The 22,384-nt window shown below is 32.0% G+C and overlaps 5 protein-coding genes across 6 annotated transcripts; 4 read left to right on the top strand and 1 right to left on the bottom strand.

The window, feature by feature from the left end:
* Nucleotides 1-250: 250 nt before the first annotated feature.
* On the top strand, nucleotides 251-4,164 carry LOC135838347 (uncharacterized). Its single transcript, XM_065353931.1, has 10 exons — nucleotides 251-444; nucleotides 645-881; nucleotides 951-1,119; nucleotides 1,192-1,428; nucleotides 1,508-1,722; nucleotides 1,796-2,090; nucleotides 2,175-2,366; nucleotides 2,443-2,586; nucleotides 2,661-2,853; nucleotides 2,922-4,164. Exons 2-10 carry the CDS (start codon nucleotides 694-696, stop codon nucleotides 2,966-2,968), a joined length of 1,680 nt encoding a protein of 559 aa, XP_065210003.1. The 5' UTR covers nucleotides 251-444; nucleotides 645-693; the 3' UTR covers nucleotides 2,969-4,164.
* A 294-nt stretch (nucleotides 4,165-4,458) lies between these two features.
* Aasdh (Aminoadipate-semialdehyde dehydrogenase) lies at nucleotides 4,459-8,338 on the top strand. The gene is made up of 10 exons (XM_065355722.1): nucleotides 4,459-4,831; nucleotides 4,910-5,233; nucleotides 5,306-5,787; nucleotides 5,871-5,959; nucleotides 6,029-6,314; nucleotides 6,392-6,932; nucleotides 7,011-7,156; nucleotides 7,315-7,472; nucleotides 7,554-7,811; nucleotides 7,889-8,338. The coding sequence occupies exons 1-10, from the start codon at nucleotides 4,593-4,595 to the stop codon at nucleotides 8,291-8,293; spliced, it is 2,928 nt and encodes a 975-aa protein (XP_065211794.1). The 5' UTR covers nucleotides 4,459-4,592; the 3' UTR covers nucleotides 8,294-8,338.
* A 257-nt stretch (nucleotides 8,339-8,595) lies between these two features.
* On the top strand, nucleotides 8,596-10,196 carry LOC135839620 (uncharacterized). The gene is made up of 5 exons (XM_065355723.1): nucleotides 8,596-8,792; nucleotides 8,890-8,943; nucleotides 9,042-9,100; nucleotides 9,199-9,399; nucleotides 9,502-10,196. Exons 1-5 carry the CDS (start codon nucleotides 8,729-8,731, stop codon nucleotides 9,712-9,714), a joined length of 591 nt encoding a protein of 196 aa, XP_065211795.1. The 5' UTR covers nucleotides 8,596-8,728; the 3' UTR covers nucleotides 9,715-10,196.
* A 2,445-nt stretch (nucleotides 10,197-12,641) lies between these two features.
* LOC135840521 (GILT-like protein 1) lies at nucleotides 12,642-14,408 on the bottom strand. Its single transcript, XM_065357116.1, has 5 exons — nucleotides 14,199-14,408; nucleotides 13,819-13,953; nucleotides 13,375-13,536; nucleotides 13,168-13,305; nucleotides 12,642-13,018 (listed from the first exon to the last, which is right to left on the bottom strand). The coding sequence occupies exons 1-5, from the start codon at nucleotides 14,325-14,327 to the stop codon at nucleotides 12,761-12,763; spliced, it is 822 nt and encodes a 273-aa protein (XP_065213188.1). The 5' UTR covers nucleotides 14,328-14,408; the 3' UTR covers nucleotides 12,642-12,760.
* Nucleotides 14,409-15,237: 829 nt separating this feature from the next.
* On the top strand, nucleotides 15,238-17,494 carry LOC135840684 (uncharacterized). 2 transcript variants are annotated; one of them, XM_065357310.1, is made up of 3 exons: nucleotides 15,238-15,423; nucleotides 15,559-15,611; nucleotides 16,119-17,494. In XM_065357310.1, the coding sequence occupies exons 1-3, from the start codon at nucleotides 15,360-15,362 to the stop codon at nucleotides 16,389-16,391; spliced, it is 390 nt and encodes a 129-aa protein (XP_065213382.1). In that variant the 5' UTR covers nucleotides 15,238-15,359; the 3' UTR covers nucleotides 16,392-17,494. The 2 variants fall into 2 exon arrangements, 1 of the variants encoding a protein (XP_065213382.1); XR_010557769.1 differs by having other exon boundaries at nucleotides 15,240-15,423; nucleotides 16,782-17,494.
* The last annotated feature ends 4,890 nt before the right edge of the window (nucleotides 17,495-22,384 follow it).

Below are 22,384 nucleotides of genomic sequence, written 5' to 3'. Positions count from 1 at the left end.
CAGGGAATTATTTGCAAAAAATGCTTAAGATTTCATTTCAATGCATTTAACGATACGTCAACGTCTTGAATGACGTTGAAAATCAAAATCAAAAATCCTCAGCTTTTTTTTCTCAGCAGAGTGAAAATTGAAAGTACGTTAAAATAATGCACCTCACCATGAAAACAAGTCTTTCCTCAATCATCATTCGTGAATCAAAAATAGAGGCGGAGGCATTCAGTGATAACGTAGTTGATTCGATTCTGTTTTGTTTTTCATTTCAACTTTTCTTCCAGGTGGCAAAACTTGTGATCAGCTGGTGAAGATTATTTACAAGTTTTGATTATTGCCATTGCCTGTATTACTTATTTTCAGTTCAAATTAACCCTTTCCTGTGCAATGGAACTCGTATAGTTGATTAATTATTCAATTTTAAACTAACCTCGATAACTACTCATACATGAAGTAAGTCTAAAATTACATTTTACTCCGTTCATTGTGGTTCATCTAATCATTAAAGTTATGTTTTAATGACCTGTTTTTCTTCCGCACAAAGAAATACTAGACCTTTGTTTGCATGCGGCATGTTTCTTACTAATACATATAATTTTCTTCTATTTTCGTACATATAATGCAAACACCTTCAACTTTTTTCTGCGTTACAGATTATCTTCTCAAACTGATAAATTCAAAGCGTTTTGTATTGATTGAAAGATGCCTCACGTGAAACAAGTTCACTCGTTGTATTTCCAATGTTTAAATTGTATCTTCGAAAGTCTCTACGAAGTGGTTTCAAATGGCGTGGATTCAAAAACACTCGAACGTATGAGAAAACACTTTGTCACAAATCTTCATGGAGGAATTAGAGAACATATTTTAAAATTAGCTGTGCTCAAAGACAAGTAATTATTTCATCGGCGATTCAATATTTTTAAATGATTCGGTTGATACCTTATTCTTATTCTTTTCAGAAATCGTATCCACGTTCTACTTCAGTTAATCAACTTATTAATTGACTCCAGTGTTGGGTATCTGTGTCCAGTTTCTGGAACCGGTTATCTGTTAGCTGATCATTATTCAACTCTAATACATCATCTAAGAAATAGAGAATGTACAGGATTGAAATCTTTATATATCAAGGTATTTATTTAGAGTATATTCTGTAGGTATTCTGATTTTGCAACGTGTTTTCAAATGTTGGTATGTTTGTAGGTTGGACACGATCGTCCAAAAAACAAAGAAGAAGAAATCATTTCGAAAGCGAATAAATTATTTTATTCTTTATTAGTAAAAGGATTAGCGAAAAATTTGACCGTATTAGTCTTAGAAACATGCTGCGATAACGAAATACTCAAATTATTAGGACAAAATTGTATGCATTTGACAAAACTCAACGTCACTAATTCGTGGTCCGTTAACGATAACGGATGTAAATATTTATGTCTTAAGGTAAGCCTAGACTCATAATATTCATTAGCCTTCTCAAGTGAAGAAAAATATGTAAGATTCATATTGTGTCTTTTTATAGGATCCAGATTGTATTCCGGATATCGTTGAAGGAGATACACATACACCTCAACTCTTGCTGAATATGATGTCGATGAAACCGGAGACTCTAAACCAGTGTTGTTTTACATTATGCGATATCAGAATACAGGATACGAATACTTCGGATATCGCTGTATTAATGCTATTAATTTTCATTAGAAATTTAAAAACCTTGGGAGGTTTTATTTATTTTAGGTAAATATGAAAATTAGCGTGTCTATACACATTTTTTTTCCGATTATTAACGAAACTATTCTCTTCATTACAGGAGTGTCGGCGATAATATTGTATATTTGTCTCGATTAGCTCAAGAGAAACTAAAATTAAATCTAACCGAATTGTGGGATACGCATTTAACGGATTCTAAACTTCAGCATTTATCAGCTGTGTTGCCTAATTTATCTTCGATTTATACCAGATGCATGCATTTACAGTTGGTTACAAGATTCTCTAAATTAAGCGAGATAATCATCGATTTTGATTTTAATCATTACGAAGATGTATTTTTTAATTTCCTCGCGTCGAGCGGAAAACAACTGAGAACAATTACGTTAAAAGATCAGGTAAAGAAATTGATAAAAATTTTAGGCCTGAGTACTCAATGTGTGGCAATTTTTAATTTTAATTCATTATTTTTTTCGTTACAGGCGGGATATATTGATCTTCCTAAAATATTAGAATCATGCCCAAATTTAATCGAAATTAATTGCGCAGTTAAAATGGACAGTGCTGCGAAAAGTATTCAGGCTCTGCGTTTGATCAAAGCCAATATTAAAACCACCGAAATCGATGTAGTGGAATGGATATTTGATCATACACCAAATTTGGAGCATTTTGAGGTAAGCATTGTAATCGATAAGTAATACAACTGCGCCTATCGTTTCTTATTTACTACAAGTTGTTCGATTGTTTCAGGTCGAACTAAATTATCACAGAGAATTCTTTACTAATTACACTGTAGTATTTGATAATGGTTGGTTGAAAGATTTGATAGAAAGAAAACCACAATCTTTGAATTCGTTAAAATATTTCATACTGAATAGTTCTGAATCTCGAACTGTAAGTTTCAAATAATTTTCAATCAAATATTTTTTTCTAATTACGATTTGTAAGTGTAATTATTTTATTCACAGTTCAAGCAGAAAACAGTTTTAAAATTCATCTTGGAGTGCCAAAAATTGAAACACGTCGGAGATTTTCATACGTGGGCTGTTCCAATAAAAGGGTTGAATGGATTACGATCCGCTTTGAAAGATAGGAACCTTGATGTGAATATTCTTTATAAAAGTGATCTCGTGCCTTATATCACAATGCAAAATATAAAAGGTATATCAATTTTTATATGAAATTTCATACGTCTTGGTTATATTTTTAATGTTCTTTTTCTTTTGCAGAATTCAATGCTCTCAAGGATCCGTATAAATCGTACAAAATGCTATGAGCCATTTAAATTTAACACATTGTTAGCATTTTTCAGTACGAATATGATAGCCTCAAGAAAAATGATTCTAAGCTCCCTATAAATATGACAAAATGTAAATTTTTCAATTACATTTATATTTTAAACGCATTTTTCCCTTGTGCTACTCCCTTTCAACCAAAGCAGACTTAGAATTCATTTCTACGTTAGTGTGTTCTTTTAAAGCAACATTTAAATTAGTATTTTTTTAATTACTAAAAGCAATCTAATCTTCGAAAAAAAATTAGACTTTTTCTCTGAAAAGCTGAGCTTTTTTGAGTTGACCTTTATTTTTAGTAGTTTTTTATTTCAAGAAGTAGCTGTTGGCTAAAATTCTTGTAGGTGAAAAGTAATAGATAATCATAGATCTCATTTTTGTAAAAAAATATTTTGATAGAAATTACGAAACACTTAACAATGAATTTTTTTAATGGTATTAATGAAACAAAGATCTCATGGAATTTATTTTCGCATCGACATTTTTATTTATTTATTAAATCTTTCACCTATTTTAGATGATAATTTTTCATCATCAACTTTTACAGCCGAATCTCACATTGAGTAGGGTTGAAGAATACTTTCGTTTATTAACGGTGCTGTTTCTTTTCTTTTTTGAAAAAAAATTGATAATTTTCAATGTGTTTCGGATTAGTTTAATTTCTATAATATTTTTTTCTTTTTTAATTGTAAAGATGTGCCTGCATTCGTATTGAAGTGGCCTTAAAATATTTTTTAATTTGCATTTCCTTTGAACGCTTTTTAAAAGCTGAGAAGTTGCCTTATTTGAATGTATTACCTTTTATTTATTTTTCCTATGTAAATACTTGTTTTTTTCTTTCATTTTTATTAGTTTTTAGTAAATTTAGTTATGTATAGTTTTAATCGAATTTTACAAAGACTGAATTTAAAATAAGTGATATTTTTGTCTATTATGTTTATATTTTTGGTTAACGTAATACTTTTATGTTTTTTCATGTTATAGGTATTTATAATTATTGATAATTATTTTTGTTAAGTAGGTTTATAAAGGACATTTTTAGTTAAGTGTTTATATTCTTGAAATTGTTGTATTTAATTGTACAATTTACTATTACCTAACTTTTTTCTTTTTTCATTTTACTTCTTTTTTTTTTGTAGAATTTTAAATTTTAATCCAGTATATTACAATTTTGCAAGAGTTTTGAATTATTTATTTCAATGATTGAATTAAAAAAAAACTAATGAACATTTTTTGAAGAGAGAATGCTGAAAACCTGCCGACTTTTTTAACCACTCTGGGCAGTCTGGCACTCTCTAATCTTTCTTTCTAACTTGATTTCAAATCTTGAACGTTTTCGCCGGTCCCGATGTAAAAGATTTTTCATAATGGAAAAGGAAAATATTCGATAAATAAGCGCATTTTACTTTTTAGACGCATTTCAGAAAATGAGAAAAATGTAGACAGTATGACGCGACGGGATCATTGACCTGACTTCACCGTGCTAAACAACAACAAACGTGTTTCTTATCACTCAATTCTTTCTTTTATCAGAGTATCAGAAATGTGGAATGTAATGCCATTCGAATTATTATTTTCGAAACAATTCACTCATTTTAAGTTACGGTAATGAATAATCACACCTTGAATAAGTTTTTCCACGATACTTGCGAACAGTTTGGAGACAAACAATGCATTCTTAGTGTTTCTGAACGTTCGCAAATCTCCATCAGTTATGGTCAGACGAAAACTCTTATCGTAGAAATTCTTGAATTGCTGAAAAAATGTGGAATTCCGCAGCAAAAGAATCAGTTCATCGGTATTACTGGAAGGGGACTATCTATCGAGATGATCGCTCTTTTAATAGGGTAAGGAAATCACTGATGCTGTCCATTGTATACTCCATTATAACCGTGCTATAATTTGAATGGTGTGTAATTTTTCAGAATCATGGATACAGAGAATGCATTTGTGTTTCTTGATATATCATCTTCAAAGCTACCGGAAGTAATAAATCGTTTGAACATTAAATGGATTATTGGCGAAAAACACTTAATGGAGAAATCAAACTCGTATACTTCGTTCAAATTCGTAGAAACGTTCAAGATTTTAGAAAAGGATTATTGTATTTATAAATCTACTTGTGATAATGAACTTTCAAATACAGAATGTAAATTTGCATTTGCTGTGATGTCATCTGGATCTACTGGTGAACCGAAAATCATCAAAGTTCCACATGATTCCATTGTTCCTAATATTCAAGATTTAAAGTACGTTCAATTTAATAAGGTACCAGTCGTAGCTCATTTTGAAATTACTTAAGTTTTGTTTTTATGTTACAGAAACATTTATGAAACAGTACCTGAAGATGTAATATACTCAACCACTCCTTTAACATTTGATCCTTGTATTGTCGATATTTTTCTAGCTTTTTATACCGGTGCTTCTATTTTGTTACCTTCTCGTGAACATCGATTCGATTCGACTTTTTTATCGGATATTTTCACTCGTGTTTCAATTTGGTACACTACTCCTTCGCTTTTTATGAAATGTTTTCCTAAAAACATGGAGCGAAACAATTTAAGAATTTTAATATTAGGTGGTGAACAGTTCCCTAGTTTGAATTATCAAATGTGGCCTTGTTTGCGAAACTTGAAAATATTCAATATTTATGGCATCACTGAAGTATCTTGTTGGGCTTCGATTCACTTGGTCGAAGATTTGAGCAGACCTGTGCCTTTGGGAACTGTGTTATCTGATACGATTTTTCAGCTCAGATCTGAAGGAGGTGAAAATTCCAATTCTGTCGGTGAACTGTTCATTGGTGAGAGAGTAAAAAAAGTAAATATATTATGTATTAAAAACCAGTTTCAAAATTTTATCTCATTTTTAACTTTTCAATTTCAGGTAGTAGACGTAGAAAATGTGTGGTTAACGATGATTTCGATGTGCTTACCCAAGAAATACTTTTCAGACCTACTGGAGATTTAGTCAAGGTAGGTGAATCACAGCGATTTCATGCAAACATATGATCACAGTTGTTATTCAAAATATCTACTTTTCAGATCATGAATGAAGAATATTATTATATCGGAAGGAAAGATCGTAGAGTTAAACTGTATGGACATATTGTGGATCTTTCAGAAATTGAGGCTGTGATTTCAAGAAAGAACGATATCGAACGTTGCTGTTGCATTTTCATCCAAGAGGAAAACAAAATCGTTGCATTTGTCGAGTTGAGAAGTGAAAATTATGACTTGAATGAATTGGAAACATTTCTTCGAGCTAAATTATCATCTGTTATGATACCTACTAATATTTATGTAGCCAAAATCCCCATAAACAATCATGGTAAGAATTGAAAATTACTGAAAATATATTTCATGAAGAAAAAAATAATAATTTTAATCAAATTGTTCAATTTTCAGGTAAGATTTGCGAAAAATCTTGTCATGAATTATATTCCGCTATGAAAACGAAAATAAAAAATTTCTCCAGTGGATTTGAAAGCTTATGGAAAAAATTCACCACCAAAGGCACAGTTATTGATCACGATCGAGGATTTCTCGACTCTGGTGGAAATTCCGTTCTTGCTTTACAATTTACAACCACATTAGCGAGCTTGTGTCCAGTTCCGGAAGATTTTATTGCCTTTTTATTATCAAATAAAAGTTATCTCGACTGTCTCAAGCTCATCGAGAACCGATCGTACGCGCAAGTGAAAAATACTTTTACCGGAACTCATCAAGTTGCAACCAAACGTGTCGATCCCCTGGAAGAGTCATCATCAATGAAAAAACTGAAAACGTCTAATAACTCTGAATTCGTTCGAATAAAAGGTAAAAATTTTCCAGAAAATCTCCCCTATCCTGAGAATATAATTCGTTCACTTACCGATTTAAAACTCAGCTGGAAATATGATTTGGAAAAATGTGTTGACGCGTCTCCTACTTTAGTAGTTTTTGAAAAGTATGTTTTTAAAAAATAGTTTAATTTTAGTGATAGAAACAGTCATACTCATATTTAATATTTTGTCATTATTTTCAGTGACGTTTTTGTAATTTGTGGTTCTCATTCTGGTCAGCTGGCGATGATAGATGTGCCATCGGGAAATTCTAATTTGAAAATACGTTTACCAGATAGAATTGAATCATCTGCTTCAATTTCTGATTGCGGAAAGTTTCTATTCATCGGTATGAAAGTTTAAAATAAGTTATCCCAAAAATGTATTACTATGATCCAAAATTATCCCTCAGTAATCAAAATAATTGCCACTAAAAAATATTTATGATATAAACATACCGATCTGTAAACATGAATTTTATGAGTAATTTTGATTTCCAACTTTCAGGTTGCTACGATAAAAAATTATACTGCATCGATATAAAGAAGAATTCTATCCAATGGTCATACGAAACAAACGACATAATCAAAAGTACTCCTATTTTATTCAAAAATCGAGTATATTTTGGCTCATACGATCATAATTTTTACTGCTTATCATCCGAGGTAAGAAACTATGTTATGACAAAATGCATACAAATATTTCTCATTCGCCAATCATTATATTTTATTCTTTATTCTTTGCAGACTGGTTCCCTGATGTGGAAACAAGATATAGATAAGTCTTCCATATACGCTACTCCAATCGTAACTGACGAATATATTATTATTGCTACATTAGGCGGAACGGTCGCAGCTTTAAACCACACTGGAACCATTAAACACAGCGCATCTTATGGGAAGCCATTTTTTTCTAATCCTTTGAAATTACCCACCGAAGAAGAATTTATTGTCATCGATGTTACCGGAGTTATGCGTCTAATCAAATTAAACACTGGTTACAAAGTTCGTCCCACTTTCTTATCTTCTTTATGACCCACAAGCAGGACTGTTTTGATTTAAATTTCAATATTTTCTTTCAGATATGGGAGCATCGTATCAACGGAAATGTATTTTCATCTATTGCCATCGTGGATTATTCGTCTAATTGTAAAATCACTTTCGGATGCTACGATAAAAATGTTTACTGTTTTGAAATATTCGACGAATCTTTGAGTTTGACGTGGAAAAAAGAACTAGAAGCGAATATTTATTCTACTCCTTTCGCCTTTGAAAATTCCCAACCTGAAACTAGTCCTTGGCAGTATCGATATCTGGCAGTAACATGTATTACTGGTAGTGTCCATGTAATTGAAGCAGAAAACGGAAACTGTATAATTAGCTTTGATACTTTTGGACCTATATTTTCATCTCCTGTGGTTCACGATTCTTATCTGATTGTTGGATGTAGGGATAATTATCTGTACTGTTTTAAATTTGACGAATGATTTAAAAATTCCGTTTAAAATACATTTTTTAATTTTCCTTTTCGATTTGATATCTAATTATGATTTTAACAAATGCTTCATTTTATACACGTATGTACTATCTCCTATAATTTCCTTTCTCGTAAAATACTGCAAATTGACTGTGATATATTCATTAACAAACGATTCGATAAATTGAAAAAATCATTTGTAAAGTTTTTGAAGATTAATTTTTATTTGAAAACAAATCATAGAGCAATGATTTTTACGATAATCTATGATGATAATAATCTATACGCGCCTTTACGAGATTAAAAAGTAAGTTTACATTCTGAACATTTCTAATCAAGTATTTGGCAAAATACGATCTAACTTACCTATATCGAATAACTACGACATTTTAAACAGTATTTTATTTTTATTTTCGCAGTTTCTACGATTTATAAAATCACTATAATGAAATTATCAAATTGTATTGTTTTAGCTTACAGTATTTGCATTTCAACGAATGTTGTTTTTGGTAGGTAAATTTTTTGTACTTAATTTACATTTTTTTTCATTGATTACCATTAATAGACTGTCGTCTTACCTATACTGTAATGCAATCTGATTTACAGTCAAGAGTGAAAATAACACGAGTGATCACAATATTTCATCTAATGCAACTTTTGGTAAATGTTTTCTACTCAATATTTTTAATTAAAAAAAAACAAATAAAGTTGAATATGATTACCTATTGATTAATGCTGTTGTACAATTTCATTTGCAGAAAAAGGCAAAAATGACACGAATATTCTTACTAATCAAGATGCCACTGACTATCATATCGTAAGTTGATTTTTCAAAACCCTTTATTAGACTCATTAGCAATTATTTTTAGGTACAGGTGCCTAGTTTAATGCGTTTCACTTCATTTTCTCCTTTAGGAATTGCATCCGTTCATATCTAAAATGTTGCAAGATTCATTTTTGAAAGAGTTCAGCTTGATTATGAAGAATAAAAACGAAGAAATTCGATCTTTGAACGAACAAATTGTAGAAAAGGATAAAATAATTCAACAATTTCAACCTTCTACTTCTACAAAAACTACGAATGGTTCGCCTCCTTTGAATCATTTAGAATCTTGGGTAAGTCCAAATATCGGTCATAGGATGTAGGCTAAATTATTATTAGGTACATATAATTAGCATTACAAAGCCTATATTACTTTTGTTGAATAATATGCGCAGGCTTTGAAAGATTTCGTGAAAAAAAGATTGAGAAATGTTTTCGAAAAGGAACTCAACGATATTATCAAAGAAAAAAACTGTCAAATTTATCTGCTGACGGAATTGCTCAAAGAAAAAGAAAATACCGTAGCATTACAAAGGCGCGTACGACAAAATCCAAAGATAGCTACTTACGGCCCTATGGGAATAGGCGAACCATCATGGGAAATTTGAAAGGACCCTTTTATTTGGAATTCAAAATATCGTCGTATTGTGAATATTATGTTATTGGTCGTAGATTCGCGAAAACCATTAGGTATAGTAGGTACCTACAATCGAAGTTGGCGGACGATTTGGAAATTTTTAAATGCTCAATTATGTTGTTTTATAAATTCAAAAAATTTTAATGTTAGGTACATGAAGACATTTATATTATTAGTTTTACCTCAATTTTTTTACTTAAGTATAAAATAGGTACCTATTCAATCTCCGTCAGTCTGTGCGTCAATTCGAAATGAAGAGTTTTATGAGTAAACGTCAAGTACACCTTTGAAAAAATGAGAACTTGAATAACACAAGCTCAAGTACAAATAGGAAATGCGGTTAATTTATAGCAATAGATTGGTAAAAAATCGCATCCTTGCATTTTCTACCATTTACCCCTGTGAAAACAATAATAAAATAAAATTACGAATTTCAGTTCATATGAATAAAAAGGCATGTATTCTTTGCATAGATGGGTACACACAACACTGGAATGAAAATACAAGAAGTAAGTAAATATACTTATGTTCGAATAAACTCTGATTATGTAGGTACCTATATCTAGAATCTTCTCAAAAATGTGTTATGCATTGGAGTCGTACATAAATAAGATCGAAAATAATTTCATGAATCTTCAATGACACATGACATGAGGATTTGAATCAATAAAAATATTGGTGTAGATAACGTTTTTCTGTATCTTCAAACTTACTCTTGGTAGGTAGTATTTCTTCTATTATTGAGGTCACCGCATTCATCTCCGTAATCGGCTTTTTCAAATTACATACTCGTATAACATCAATGTTACACCTATCTAGGTATAACTAAAAATTTTGGAATCATGACGTACAAAAATAAGTACGTACCTACGTTGTTATGGTTTTTTTGAACATCGAATCATATACTAAAATGAAACCTCGAACGTGGTTATATTTATATGCTGAATTCACATACCTTTACCTACCTACATTCGAACTGTGTGCCTATATCGAATCATCATTGATAATTTATGATCCAAACCGTACATCGTTTTAGAATACTGACGGTATGAAACACATGAAAAAAATATAAATTGTTCAAATAAAGGTTTCGTACATGTTTGATAACTCAGTATAGTGAGTGGAAAATCATCTAAAAAAAACATCACAAGGTTGTTCAAGTTTAAATTTCAAAAAAAATAGAACTGTTAATGTGTTTTTGAAAAAATTGTGACTACGATAGAATGATAGGTAAATAGGTAGTACCTACGTAGTGAAATTACTGAATAAAAAAACATGAATATCTATCAAAATGCTTTGTCAAATTATTTTAAAATATTTCGCACTTTTTATGTAAAAACAAAACAGCCTACCTACCTAAAGTTATGTTCGAATAGCGTGATTTTTTTCTGAAGGCAAAAAAGCTTATTCAATCGCCGCGTTTTTTGTGAAAGTCAATTTTTATTTCATTTGGCATTGGACAGTTTTCAACGCATTCATGAAAATAATAATACACACAAATGCTAAGTTTTAGGGGCAGAATTTCACATTTTGGAATGCTCACCAATTTTAGTATGAATAATAATAAAATATCTAACTCTTTGAAATGATATTGAAATTTAATCTAAAAGTGGTACCGAGCAATTTAAAATTTAATCTACCTATATTATGTAATTCTGTTTCTGATCTCCGGAACCTATCGGTGAATCTTGCTTTTGGACTATTACGGATTTTCTATACTTAAGGTAGAACTCTTCGTGGGTTTTAAATTTTACAGTTTGAAGATCATTGGTACTGTAAGAAGATCCCTGAAAAAATTCGGCACTTTAAAATTCTAGTAAAACCAACTACCTATACATATACTTGTAACTCCTTTAGAACTTGAATCATGAAACTTTTCTACTTAGTTAGGTACCTATTAAAAAATTGAGAAATTTGATGAAAGCTTTTAATATGAATAATTCAAAACCATCATCAAGTGTTTTGAGCTTTGGATCCTAATTTTTATTTAATTTATGGTTTAATACCTACTCTACTGAATGATAGTTTTTGAGCATAGAAAGAGTTTTGCATCCGCACTTGAGAGGAGAAAGTGTCCCCCAATGCCTTGAAATATAGCACGAAAGTAAAGCACTTACAAGAGGGAAATGCACCTGAATTTTTTCAAATTTTTTGAACTTCAGGAACGATGTTACATTTTTTTTTTTTTTTGAAAGGTTGAATCCTCGTGTGGAGGTGGGTCCAAATTTTGAAAAAAGACCATAAAAAATCACTCTTACTTCTCTCAAGACGTTTTCTATTACAAACTCCAAAAAAATGATTTGATTTTTCATAGTTTTAGGCCGTGTAAACTCCAGAGTACAAATTGAAATTTTGTAATTTGGAAGCTATGCAAGGTTCAAAAATAAAATTGAAATTTTGTAATCTGGAGGACATGCAAACTCTAAAAACCAAATTGAAATTTCGCTGTCTAGCCATTTAAGGTCGTCTGTCGTCTGTGAGGCCTCTTGTAGTCATTGACCCGTATGCCAGCTTCCCAAAGTCGGCTGTCTGTCTTCGACCGATTTAAAGGTACCTACTTATGTGAATATTTATACCAAAAAGACAGAATTTTTGGTACCATAGGAAAATATGACGGTTTTCTGTAGGTAGTACAATCGTACAATGAACACGGCGCATTTGTGTAAACAAATGATTTCACATTAAGGTAGATACGACCTACATGAATTCTGGTACCAACCTACCTAACGAGTAAGGTATATGCATTGTTATTCACTAATCCCACAATGCTTTTGGTGTCAACGTATGGAAAAATTAATCGAGTTCATGTTCGTTTTCTGTATCCTAAGATCTTTGTGATACACAGTGACTCAAGATAGGTACCTACCTATATAGTTTGGGTATGTGTTTAAAACAGTGTAAATGCATGAAGTTTTAATTAAACGTTATATGTAGGTACAGGTAGGTATTTGAATCACAAAACGTTGCTTTTGCCGGATACAACTATGGAACATCCAAAGAACAGACAAAAATCTGGGTCAATCCAATTGGACGGAAGTGTTGGGCAAAAGAAACCCATTATAGCTGAAATATTTGCCATTGTCGAAGAATTGAAAGTTCGGAGTGCCAGGAGGTGCTTCAATGGGTCCATCGTCTTTTTTTCCTCCTCCTTCTGTACCGCCACCACTGCCACTACCATTACAAGCGAGACACTGCATATTGTTTTGCTTTATTTGATCACATATCGTTCCCTTTAAATTTTTAATAGCATTTTGCTCCACTTCACAATCATATTTCTGCAAATGAGATATTATCAGCAAATAAAATAAGATGAGCTGTGACTGTGAGATATTCTAAAATTGTGCAGAAGACGAATAAGCAGGTACCTGTTTGATACATATGATCGATTCTATTTTAACAAAATATAAGTTAGGGAGATTCTTACCAAATTAAACATCACTTTGGGTATGTTTGGTTGATTGATTTGAACCAATAAATTATATCGATTTTCACATAACTGCCCTGCTTCACATGGTTTGCATCCTTGCAGTTGAGTCCAGTCTATGCCTGCTTGATTTGCACACTGAAAACATACTGGTAATTTTGTTATCTAATGACCTTCAAAGAAAAAAAAAACAAACGGCTCTGTTACCTCTTGACCTGCTGCCATTTGGTTTTCACTAGTCATCATACAAAGGAGGAATTTAGCTGCGTTATTTGGTTGATCCTTGAAGTAGTTAGAAGCACAGGCGTAGAGAGCATCTACTCTACATTCTTGGATGGTACTTTTGCATTGCAATACATCTTGAACGATCTGTCAATTTGCAAAGTCATAAAATCGAAAAATCAATTAATCTAATCTAAATGCATGAGATTGTGAGTATCAAGACTTTTCATAAAAATTTAATTTTTGTTAAAATCAGAGATGTACCTCTACCTAATATACACCTCAAGTATTCCAAAATTCTATAAGAGGCTTGGAATAATGTACGACTTTCAGAATAAAATGCAACAAAATGTGCCTTAAAGACTGAATGTGGCTATGTAGAAGTAGACTAAAATATGTATTTAATAGGTATTGTGAGATAATTCTTACACACGATGTCGAACACGGTATAAAATCCCACAAAATGCAGCTAGAAAGCTCCTCAAATATTGGTTGAACTGAATTTTTCATGAAAGTAATGGTATCTTGATTCAAACTATCAATTGAAATGGATACTTTCAATTTCTGAAAATTCAAAACAGTTATACTCGTATGTATAGGTACATTTTAGTAGTACCTGCATACGTGTGAACTGTGATATGATTCGTACTGATCTGATAATGTACTTGCATGATGCAGACGGATACGTAAGTAAGTAAGTAAGTAAGTAAGTATAACCAAAAACTTACCAAAATTTAAGTTGAAAAATATAAATTTATGTTTAGGTATAGCGAGCAAATAATCACCGATCATTCAAAATCAAAACTTACAGAATTTTCTCCATTGCAACTGCCATCATTACTGCCACTACCTCCTCCCAAGTCAACTATACCCTCAACGTCGGTCATTTTAAAGGCCAGTAACAACATTATACCTATAGTTGACAATTTTAAAATCATCGTGCTCAAAAGTACATACACCAAAGCTACGAGTAGATCACAAAATATACAACTGATTTTCTAATTCGTCACAAGCATCCATATGCTGAGTTTGTGCTCATGAGTATTTATTCGTGCAACTTGTTTTCAAAACATTATTTAATTTGTCTCTGGTAATGCATTACCCGCGAGTGATTTAAAGGTAGGTACCTACTTTATTTCAAGTTCAAAACAACCGAAAAACAATTTCAAAATCGTTCAAACTGGAGTATTTCAAGTAGGTAACATGCATTTTTGTGATCTTTGGAAAATTCCATAAAAATAATTGTTTCATCTTTCATCGCTCAATTTTTTTTTTACTAGCGAGAACGTCAGTTTTTATAATACTTATACCGAAAAAACAGAATTTTCAACATCATTGGAAAAAACATGGTTCATAGTTTACCGCAATAATAAGTCTATCTATCAACATATATGAATGGCGCAATTGGGCAAACAAACAATAACACATTAGGTACTATAGTGATACACAAATTCAAGTACCTACCTACCTACATACTCATTTTTTTGAACATTTATTGGTGAAGGGAAAATACCTATACCTATACCCATAGGTAATTCAGTACTATTATCCTCTGGTTTCTAAATAATTAGGTAGGTATAACTAAATCATCTAAATTGTATAGGTAATTGAAGGTCAAATAGGTACCGTACCTATAATGATCGCCGGATTATTTTACCCCTATCTTTTGAATTTAATTTCTTTTTGTTTTCAACATTTCAACAGTAATAAGTTAAATATCAATAAATTTATCGCGTAAGACGCTGTTCTCCTGTTGAAATGGAATATGCTACTTCTCTTACCTATTTACACATTAATAATGATAATCTAAAGCGATATGAGTTGCTTAAAATTTATGATAAAAAATGATCTTAAAATTTTGCTCACTTAAAAACATGAGATAGGCTGTTTCACATTTACATTCGGAATTTATACTTTTAGTGGTTCCATGTAAAGATTTTTTCAAATTAATAAAATTGTAATTAGGTATCATGAAAATGCTGTACTGTTTCATGCTGATCTGTGCTGGTAGCATTTTCTTTAATTCAGTTTTTGGTAAATATTAATTTTATAATTGTATTAGGTATGGTATATTACACCGCTTCTGTTTTTTTCATACCCTATGCGATGTCATCGGAATTTTTGGCACAGCTTTTCAAAAAATAACTCTCGTTTTAATATGATTTGTAGTTGGATGTGAAGAAAAGAATATATTCGATAAAGGGTCTCCGGAATACCAAGCTGTAAGTTAATTTTCAAATTGATTGTGTACGTAAAATTGCAGATTTCTAGCTACTTATAATATTTCATTCCCAGAAAGTATTTTTATGGAAAACTTTTCCTCATTTTCCAAAAATTAAAATGAAATAATTAGATCTTAAGGTTATTTAATCTTTGCACGAGGGAAGGTGGGATGAAATATAAAATATTCTCCATGTCTTTATGAGTTTTTGAGATCAATCTTACTGATTTTTTTCAAGCATACCCTCAATTTTGAAAAAAGGTTAAAATCGATTCATCCTGTTCGGATGTGTATCAATAGGCATAAACTTTTATTCTTACGTATAATGTGTAGGGTTTACTAACCCAACATTTTGTGGATCAAAATTTACTTTTCAATCAAGTTTGACATACTTCCAAATCTTTTTAGAATCCCATAGAAATATTTATAAATTTACTTTCGAGCTCGACTAACTCACGTTAGACCTAAATTTTGATTGTTCCTATTTGGTATTTTATTTATTGTGTAGGAGCAAGTATTAAACAACACACACAGAGTTACCCTGCCATCACTGCGCGACGTGTTTGAAGCTGCAATGAATAATTCACATCTAAAAATTAGATACGGACCAAACGGTCGTTTTGACCCGACCATACCTAATAAAGTTCTTTATTTTAACGCCAGATTAGCTTATCAAGCAACAGAAATGAGCAAACTGAAAGCTTATAAAGTCAAAATGCTGAATGTACGTGATAAGAAGAAAGAAAGAAAAAAGAAAATTCATTTGGAAATTACCGATTAATTAAGATTTACTATTTTTACGATTTCATTATTGCTTTAAATAGGGAACAAATTTTCGTGTCATTATTAAGTACCTAATTACCTATATACCTACTATAAAATATGTTTGTTCTGGTCTATCTGCTTCACACATACAATAGGTAGGTACATACTAGGTACATCATTTGAAGGCTGCACCTGAGGTCAATTCACCGTTTAATACATTCAGTCTAAATTTCATTTCTCGTTACTTTTGAATTTAAGAGCCATGTTAGCATAATGGGACCTAGGTACCTAATTAATACCTATGTCGTGTCTCCAGATTCAAAATTAAAACTACATTGCTATTTAAATTTCAAATCCTGGTTTATTCATAATATTTTATTTCGTTTATTTGTGCTCGAATATATAGGAATTGAGACGCTTGGTAACAAACTTACAAGATAATTTTCGAAGAGAATTAGAGGCACTATCGAAAGAAGAAATCGAAAACGATCGTTTCAGAAATGATGATAAGTTCCCGCAAAAGAAAAACGAACAATTTAGTCCAACTAGAAAATGAATAAGAAGATTAAACGATGTGTAAGGTACCTCTACCTACGTTGGTACTGGTAGCTTACGTGGACGAATAAAAATTGCAGGTCCATAGAATTTCATTGACTAATTACACGCACCAAACCTACCTTTTTCGTATTAAAGGTTTAATTTATTGTTTTACTGTTGATTATGAAGTGCCCCCTCCCACTGCACCAATGTCCAATAGTCCCTCACTTACAATACCAATTACTTACCTACCTATATAAAACAAATGAGTAGATGCTTAATTGAAAATTATGGACCCAATTTGTAATTGGAGTTTTTCACTGAGAAATCAGCACATATGCTTCATAGCATGATATGTACTTAGTTTAGGTATTTTAAAGGAATATTTTGTGAAATGGTCATCATGAGTGTTGGTGCCTAATTTTCTTTAGTGATATTTATTCTTACTTAGGTATATTTACATAGTCAGTAAGTAATCTACATATGATCTACGCTTTCCAAATTTCTGTGATAATTTAAAAACCTGATCAACTTGTGCAAAAAAAACAACTAGAAAATGAATGAATAAATACTTTTGTTCGACTTCGTATTTTTGAAGCAATGTTGAGCAGGTTATTTCTCTGTTTGACACTACACTGGAATAAAATATATAAATCCAAAATTGTTGATATACTTACCTAATTCAAAAATTTGAAAAAAAAAATTAACTCGAACATCAAAACTTTTTGAGTTTTCTTTTCTTTTCCACATTTTCATGATGGAAAAAGGAAGAAAAAAAAGAAATAAAAAAAAGTTATTTGTGATCACGAATATTCGAATTATTTTCCTAATTATTTGGGTTCGCATTGTGGCAACTTTTTCACAAATGTTTTTTAAAATGTTGACGAAACGAATATTCACAATTTTCAAACATACCTACGTTTCTTTTGCCGAGCCCTCCAGAAAGCGTGGGCCATGGGGAAATCGCCCCCTTTGTCCCCCCTTCCTCAACAGCACTGGGTCTAAATCATTTAGGAGACTTCAGCGACTTTTTGAAAAAAATTATTAGAGCCTCCAGCAGACTTTTGGTGAAAATTTCATCAAATGCAGTTGGAAAGCCGAAATTTACTCCGTAAACTAATTTAAATACGCCACGAAGTCGACTTCAGATAGATTTCAAGTCGTTTTAGAGCCTCATGCGACTTTTTGGAAACTACTGGAGTGGAGCCTTTAGCAGATTTTCAATGATCGAAATTCTCATAAAACTTTATCGAACAGAATTGAAAATCCGAAATTCACGCTGCACTTTAATTTAAACACGCTTATCAAGTCAACTGCATGAGGGTTCAAGTCATTTTGAAGCCTCTAGTGGATTTTTGAAAATGCCTAGAGCCTTCAGCAGGTTTTTGAAACCTGAAATTTCCACAAAATTTCGTCAAATGGAGTTAAAAAGCCAAAATTAACTCTGCAAACTAATTTAATTTCAATACGCTGTCGCTATGAAGAGTTTTTAAGCTTTCAACTAATTTTTGAACCTTCATGGTCAATAAGGTATCTACCCGTTATTATTATTTTTTTTCAAAATCGGTGTACATACGTATTCCAGTCTGAAACATATTTTTGTCCATCGATTTCATATTTCTTTGATAATTTAGAAAATCTCTTTTTCACCTCCGTTTGAGGTAGAAAGATGAAATTCAGTCTACACCCTTTTCTTGACATTATTCTGAGACGGATTACAGGCAATTTCAATCCGTTTTGGAGCCTTCAGCGGCTTTTTAGGAACTTTTGTTTTTCGAAAAATTACACAAAGTCTACCCGAGTCAACTTTTGCATTTCGGCTTTCCAACTCCACTTGATGAAATTTTGTATAGGTAAATAATAAGTTTCAAAAATGTACTCCAGTAATTTCCAAAACAACTTGTAATCCACAGCTGCAGTCGACTTCATAGCGTAGGTATTGAAATTAGTTTGTAGAGCTAATTTCGGCTTTCCAACCTCATTTGATAATATTTTGTGGAAATATCAAGTCTTAAAAATCTGGTGGAGGCTCCACAACATGCTCAAAACAGTTTGAAATTATTTCCAATCAATTTAACAGATCAAACATAGGGCATATCCCAAAGTACAACTTTCTTGGTCAATTTAGTAAACTTTGGATTTTTCTCATTTTACTCTCTAAATTTAAAGCAGTGAAATTGACTGTTTCAAATTTAGAGAGTAGGACTAAATATGTAGGTACCTATTTGATTATCAAAAATTAACAAAAAATCGAAAAATGCGCTTTAGCACTTTAAATTTTGGCGGGTGATACATTTTTACATGCTTCTTCGATCTAGCTCTGTCCATAGTTCAAAAAATTTCGCACGAGTCCTAAGTATGTTGGTAAGCAAAATCTGTGATTTCGGCTGACCTGACAATCAAAATGGCTGCCATTTCGCTAGTAAGGCCTACTTTTTTTTTTGGAAAGTTTGCATTAAAAATGTTCCTTAGAATATCCACTTCAAAAAATTTATTTTAGCCCACCCACAGGACGTTGGTACTGGGGTCTCCTGAAAAAAAAAGTCATATGCCAGAATAGCTAGATGCTATATAATTTAACACCTCGTAGTTCCACAAACATAAAAATTTACGGCACCTATCGATAAGGTATTCCTATAACCATTTGAACGTCATATACGAGTATATGCGTATGTAAGGTTTGGCATTGGCCTTACACCTTGAAAATATCTTTATTTTAGTGAATGTTATACTTCCGTCTCTAATTGCGATAATACATAAATGTGTACTATCATTCTCTACTGTTTCGTGGGTAAAAATTTTGCTTTGTACTTTCCTATCTGTAAGGCTATTGACCTTCCATTGACGTCATCATACCTACAATGGATAGCGCGATATCAGTGTCGCGATAACTCCAATGCGAAGTTGCCCCTTCCGGGGTCCTGATAAAATCCTAGGTATTTTTACATAAATGTGTACGAGCTTGAGCTTGACGAGTTCGTTATGGCTTTCGATTTTTAAAAAAAAAGGCTACCTATTTTAGGATGAACCTCCCCCCAAAAAAAGTCAGCAGATTTTGACCAAATTCAGCAGAGACTTTCATTTTGAGTTGAAAGTTGCCTACTCAGGGAACATTTCAGCTCCGGGTCCGGAGGTGCCCTTGGAAGAGAAAAATGAGCCATCAAGGAGAAAGAGGTTTTGAAAAAATCGTGGTATTTTCATTCCTGTCGCTATCCAACCTATTTGGCGACTTCTAGGGTTCTACTGAGTAGGTGACAATTTGAAATTTGCTTATTTTCGGATAAATTCGTGTTTTGAAAATTCTGTTCTTCTCCAATAACTATTTCGCATTGATTAAGCCAAAACATCGGAATGTTCAGTATCATTCGTAAAACGGGGGGAATATTTTGGAACGCAACGATGCCAATTTTTTAGTCATTATTGAAAATTTCAAAAAAATTCATAAGTTTCTAACTATTTTTCTTGTAAGATTGTGTAAGTACATATAAAGTAATACTTACAATACTTGTGGTGAATATGACATTTAGATTAAATGATTTTGGAGGCCAATTGTGGCACAAATTTTCCCACTTTGCTCAAAACTGGGCGGGCCACTTAAAAATTGAAGGAACAAAATTTCACCAAATTAATTCAGAAAGCTTAAATTTGGTATGTACCTACCCTATTTTCAATCCCCCCGAATCGATTGAAAATGGTTTCGAATCGTTTTGATCAGCTCTTAAGTCTCCAGCAGATTTCCAAAATATCCCTGGTGGTTCCATAGGGCTTGAAGTCACCTTCAGTAGATTGAGTATGTTGAAATCGAGGTTTAAAGCAGGGTTGAAAACCGTTTGGAACCACAACCGTTTGGAACCACCACAACCGCTTTTTTAGGTCAGGTGAAACGGGAACCAGAACCATCAGAACCGTTTCAAAATTTGGAAAAGAGAAGTACCAAAAGAACAACCATATAAAATGATTTTGAAACAATTTAGAATCATTTAGAACCGATTGAGTTTTTTAAGGAAAGAACAACCAGAACAAGAACCAGAACAAGTTTCAAATAAGAAGAACCATCAGAACCCTATTCAGGAATCGGTTCTTTTTGGTTCCCTCATCATTGAAACTTCTTTTTTTTTTTACCAAAGTGAAATAAGAATTCGTGTTTTCCATGCAAAATAAGCGAGGTATGGGGGGATTTTTTTTAAATTTTCAATTTTTTGCCATTTTTTGGACCTAGAACCATTTGGAACCATTTTTTAATTGGTGGAACAACCAGCACCACCAGCAAAACATCAAACTCAAAGGAGAAGTAGAAAGAACCACCAGAACCATTTGACTTTAAAAAAAACTGAGAACCATTTTGGAAGAACAATGTGAAAAGTACCTTTTGGAACCAAAACAAAACCATTACCAAGCCATGTCTGAGAACCTTTTGGGAACCGAAACCGAGAACCACTAATATTCTAAGGCTCTAAGAACCACCACCATCACAACCAATTCAATTTGAAACGGTGGTTGAAAGTGAATTTTCGTAAAATTTTGTGGGAATTGCAACGTTAAAAAATCTGTTGGTGGCTCCAAAACTGCTCAAAACAGATTACAATTGTTTTTAATCTATTCGATGTGTCGAAAATGGGGTAGGTAGTACGTACTAAAATTCAGCTTACTAGGATAACTTTTTGAAATTTTAACTTACTAGGATAACTTTTTGAAATTTTAAACTTTTTTATGAAGTGGCCACTTTTTGGGTAACTTTTGGACTTTTGGTTTAGCACTTTACCTTACCTACCTATTTTAACCCTTTCGACAACGAGACAAACTGATGGATAAAATTTGAAGGGCTTTAAATTGAGTAAGATAGAACTCAAAATTTGCTGGAAATCGCACATTCAGAGAGTATTCATGTCACGAATGGCAGTAAACCTTATATTATCTATTTTTCCATTTATGACACCAAATCTTAGCATTATAAATCAAAATCAAACCTTCTGACATTCTGAGGCGTCTGATATTCCAAGATGAAAATATTGATAACCAGCATTTTTGAAACTAGAAAAAAGACATGCTAAAATAAAATAAGTTTGTGCAAAAAAAGAAATTATTGAAAAAAAAAACAAGGCACGCGACTTCAGATAGTTATTCAAACTGCAAATTTTTAAAGGTACATAATTGCTTTTGGAAGGATGAAAATTAATGGAAAAATCTTCGTGTTATACTTAGAGAGCAATTTTGAAATTTTGAAAACTCATGTCACAATTCAACCTGAACAGTATGAATTATGATATCATTTTCATTTTCTGACACATACCTACATTTCTCTTGAGGTGATTTATTGCTTGGGTGAGCAGATAAGTTACCTACCTCAGAAGATTAGGCACTTGGTGAACTTTTGCGAGCATTTGAATTTTATGATGGATACTGTGCGATAATAATATCGCTCAATCTGTTCGTCATTATGAGATAATAAAAGTGAAAAACCATACAATACCT

This window comes from Planococcus citri, chromosome 3, assembly GCF_950023065.1.
Source record: "Planococcus citri chromosome 3, ihPlaCitr1.1, whole genome shotgun sequence".
Lineage (NCBI taxonomy): Eukaryota > Metazoa > Arthropoda > Insecta > Hemiptera > Pseudococcidae > Planococcus > Planococcus citri.
The sequence above is the reverse complement of the archived record's forward strand: the minus strand, read 5'-3'. Positions and strand labels throughout refer to the sequence as shown.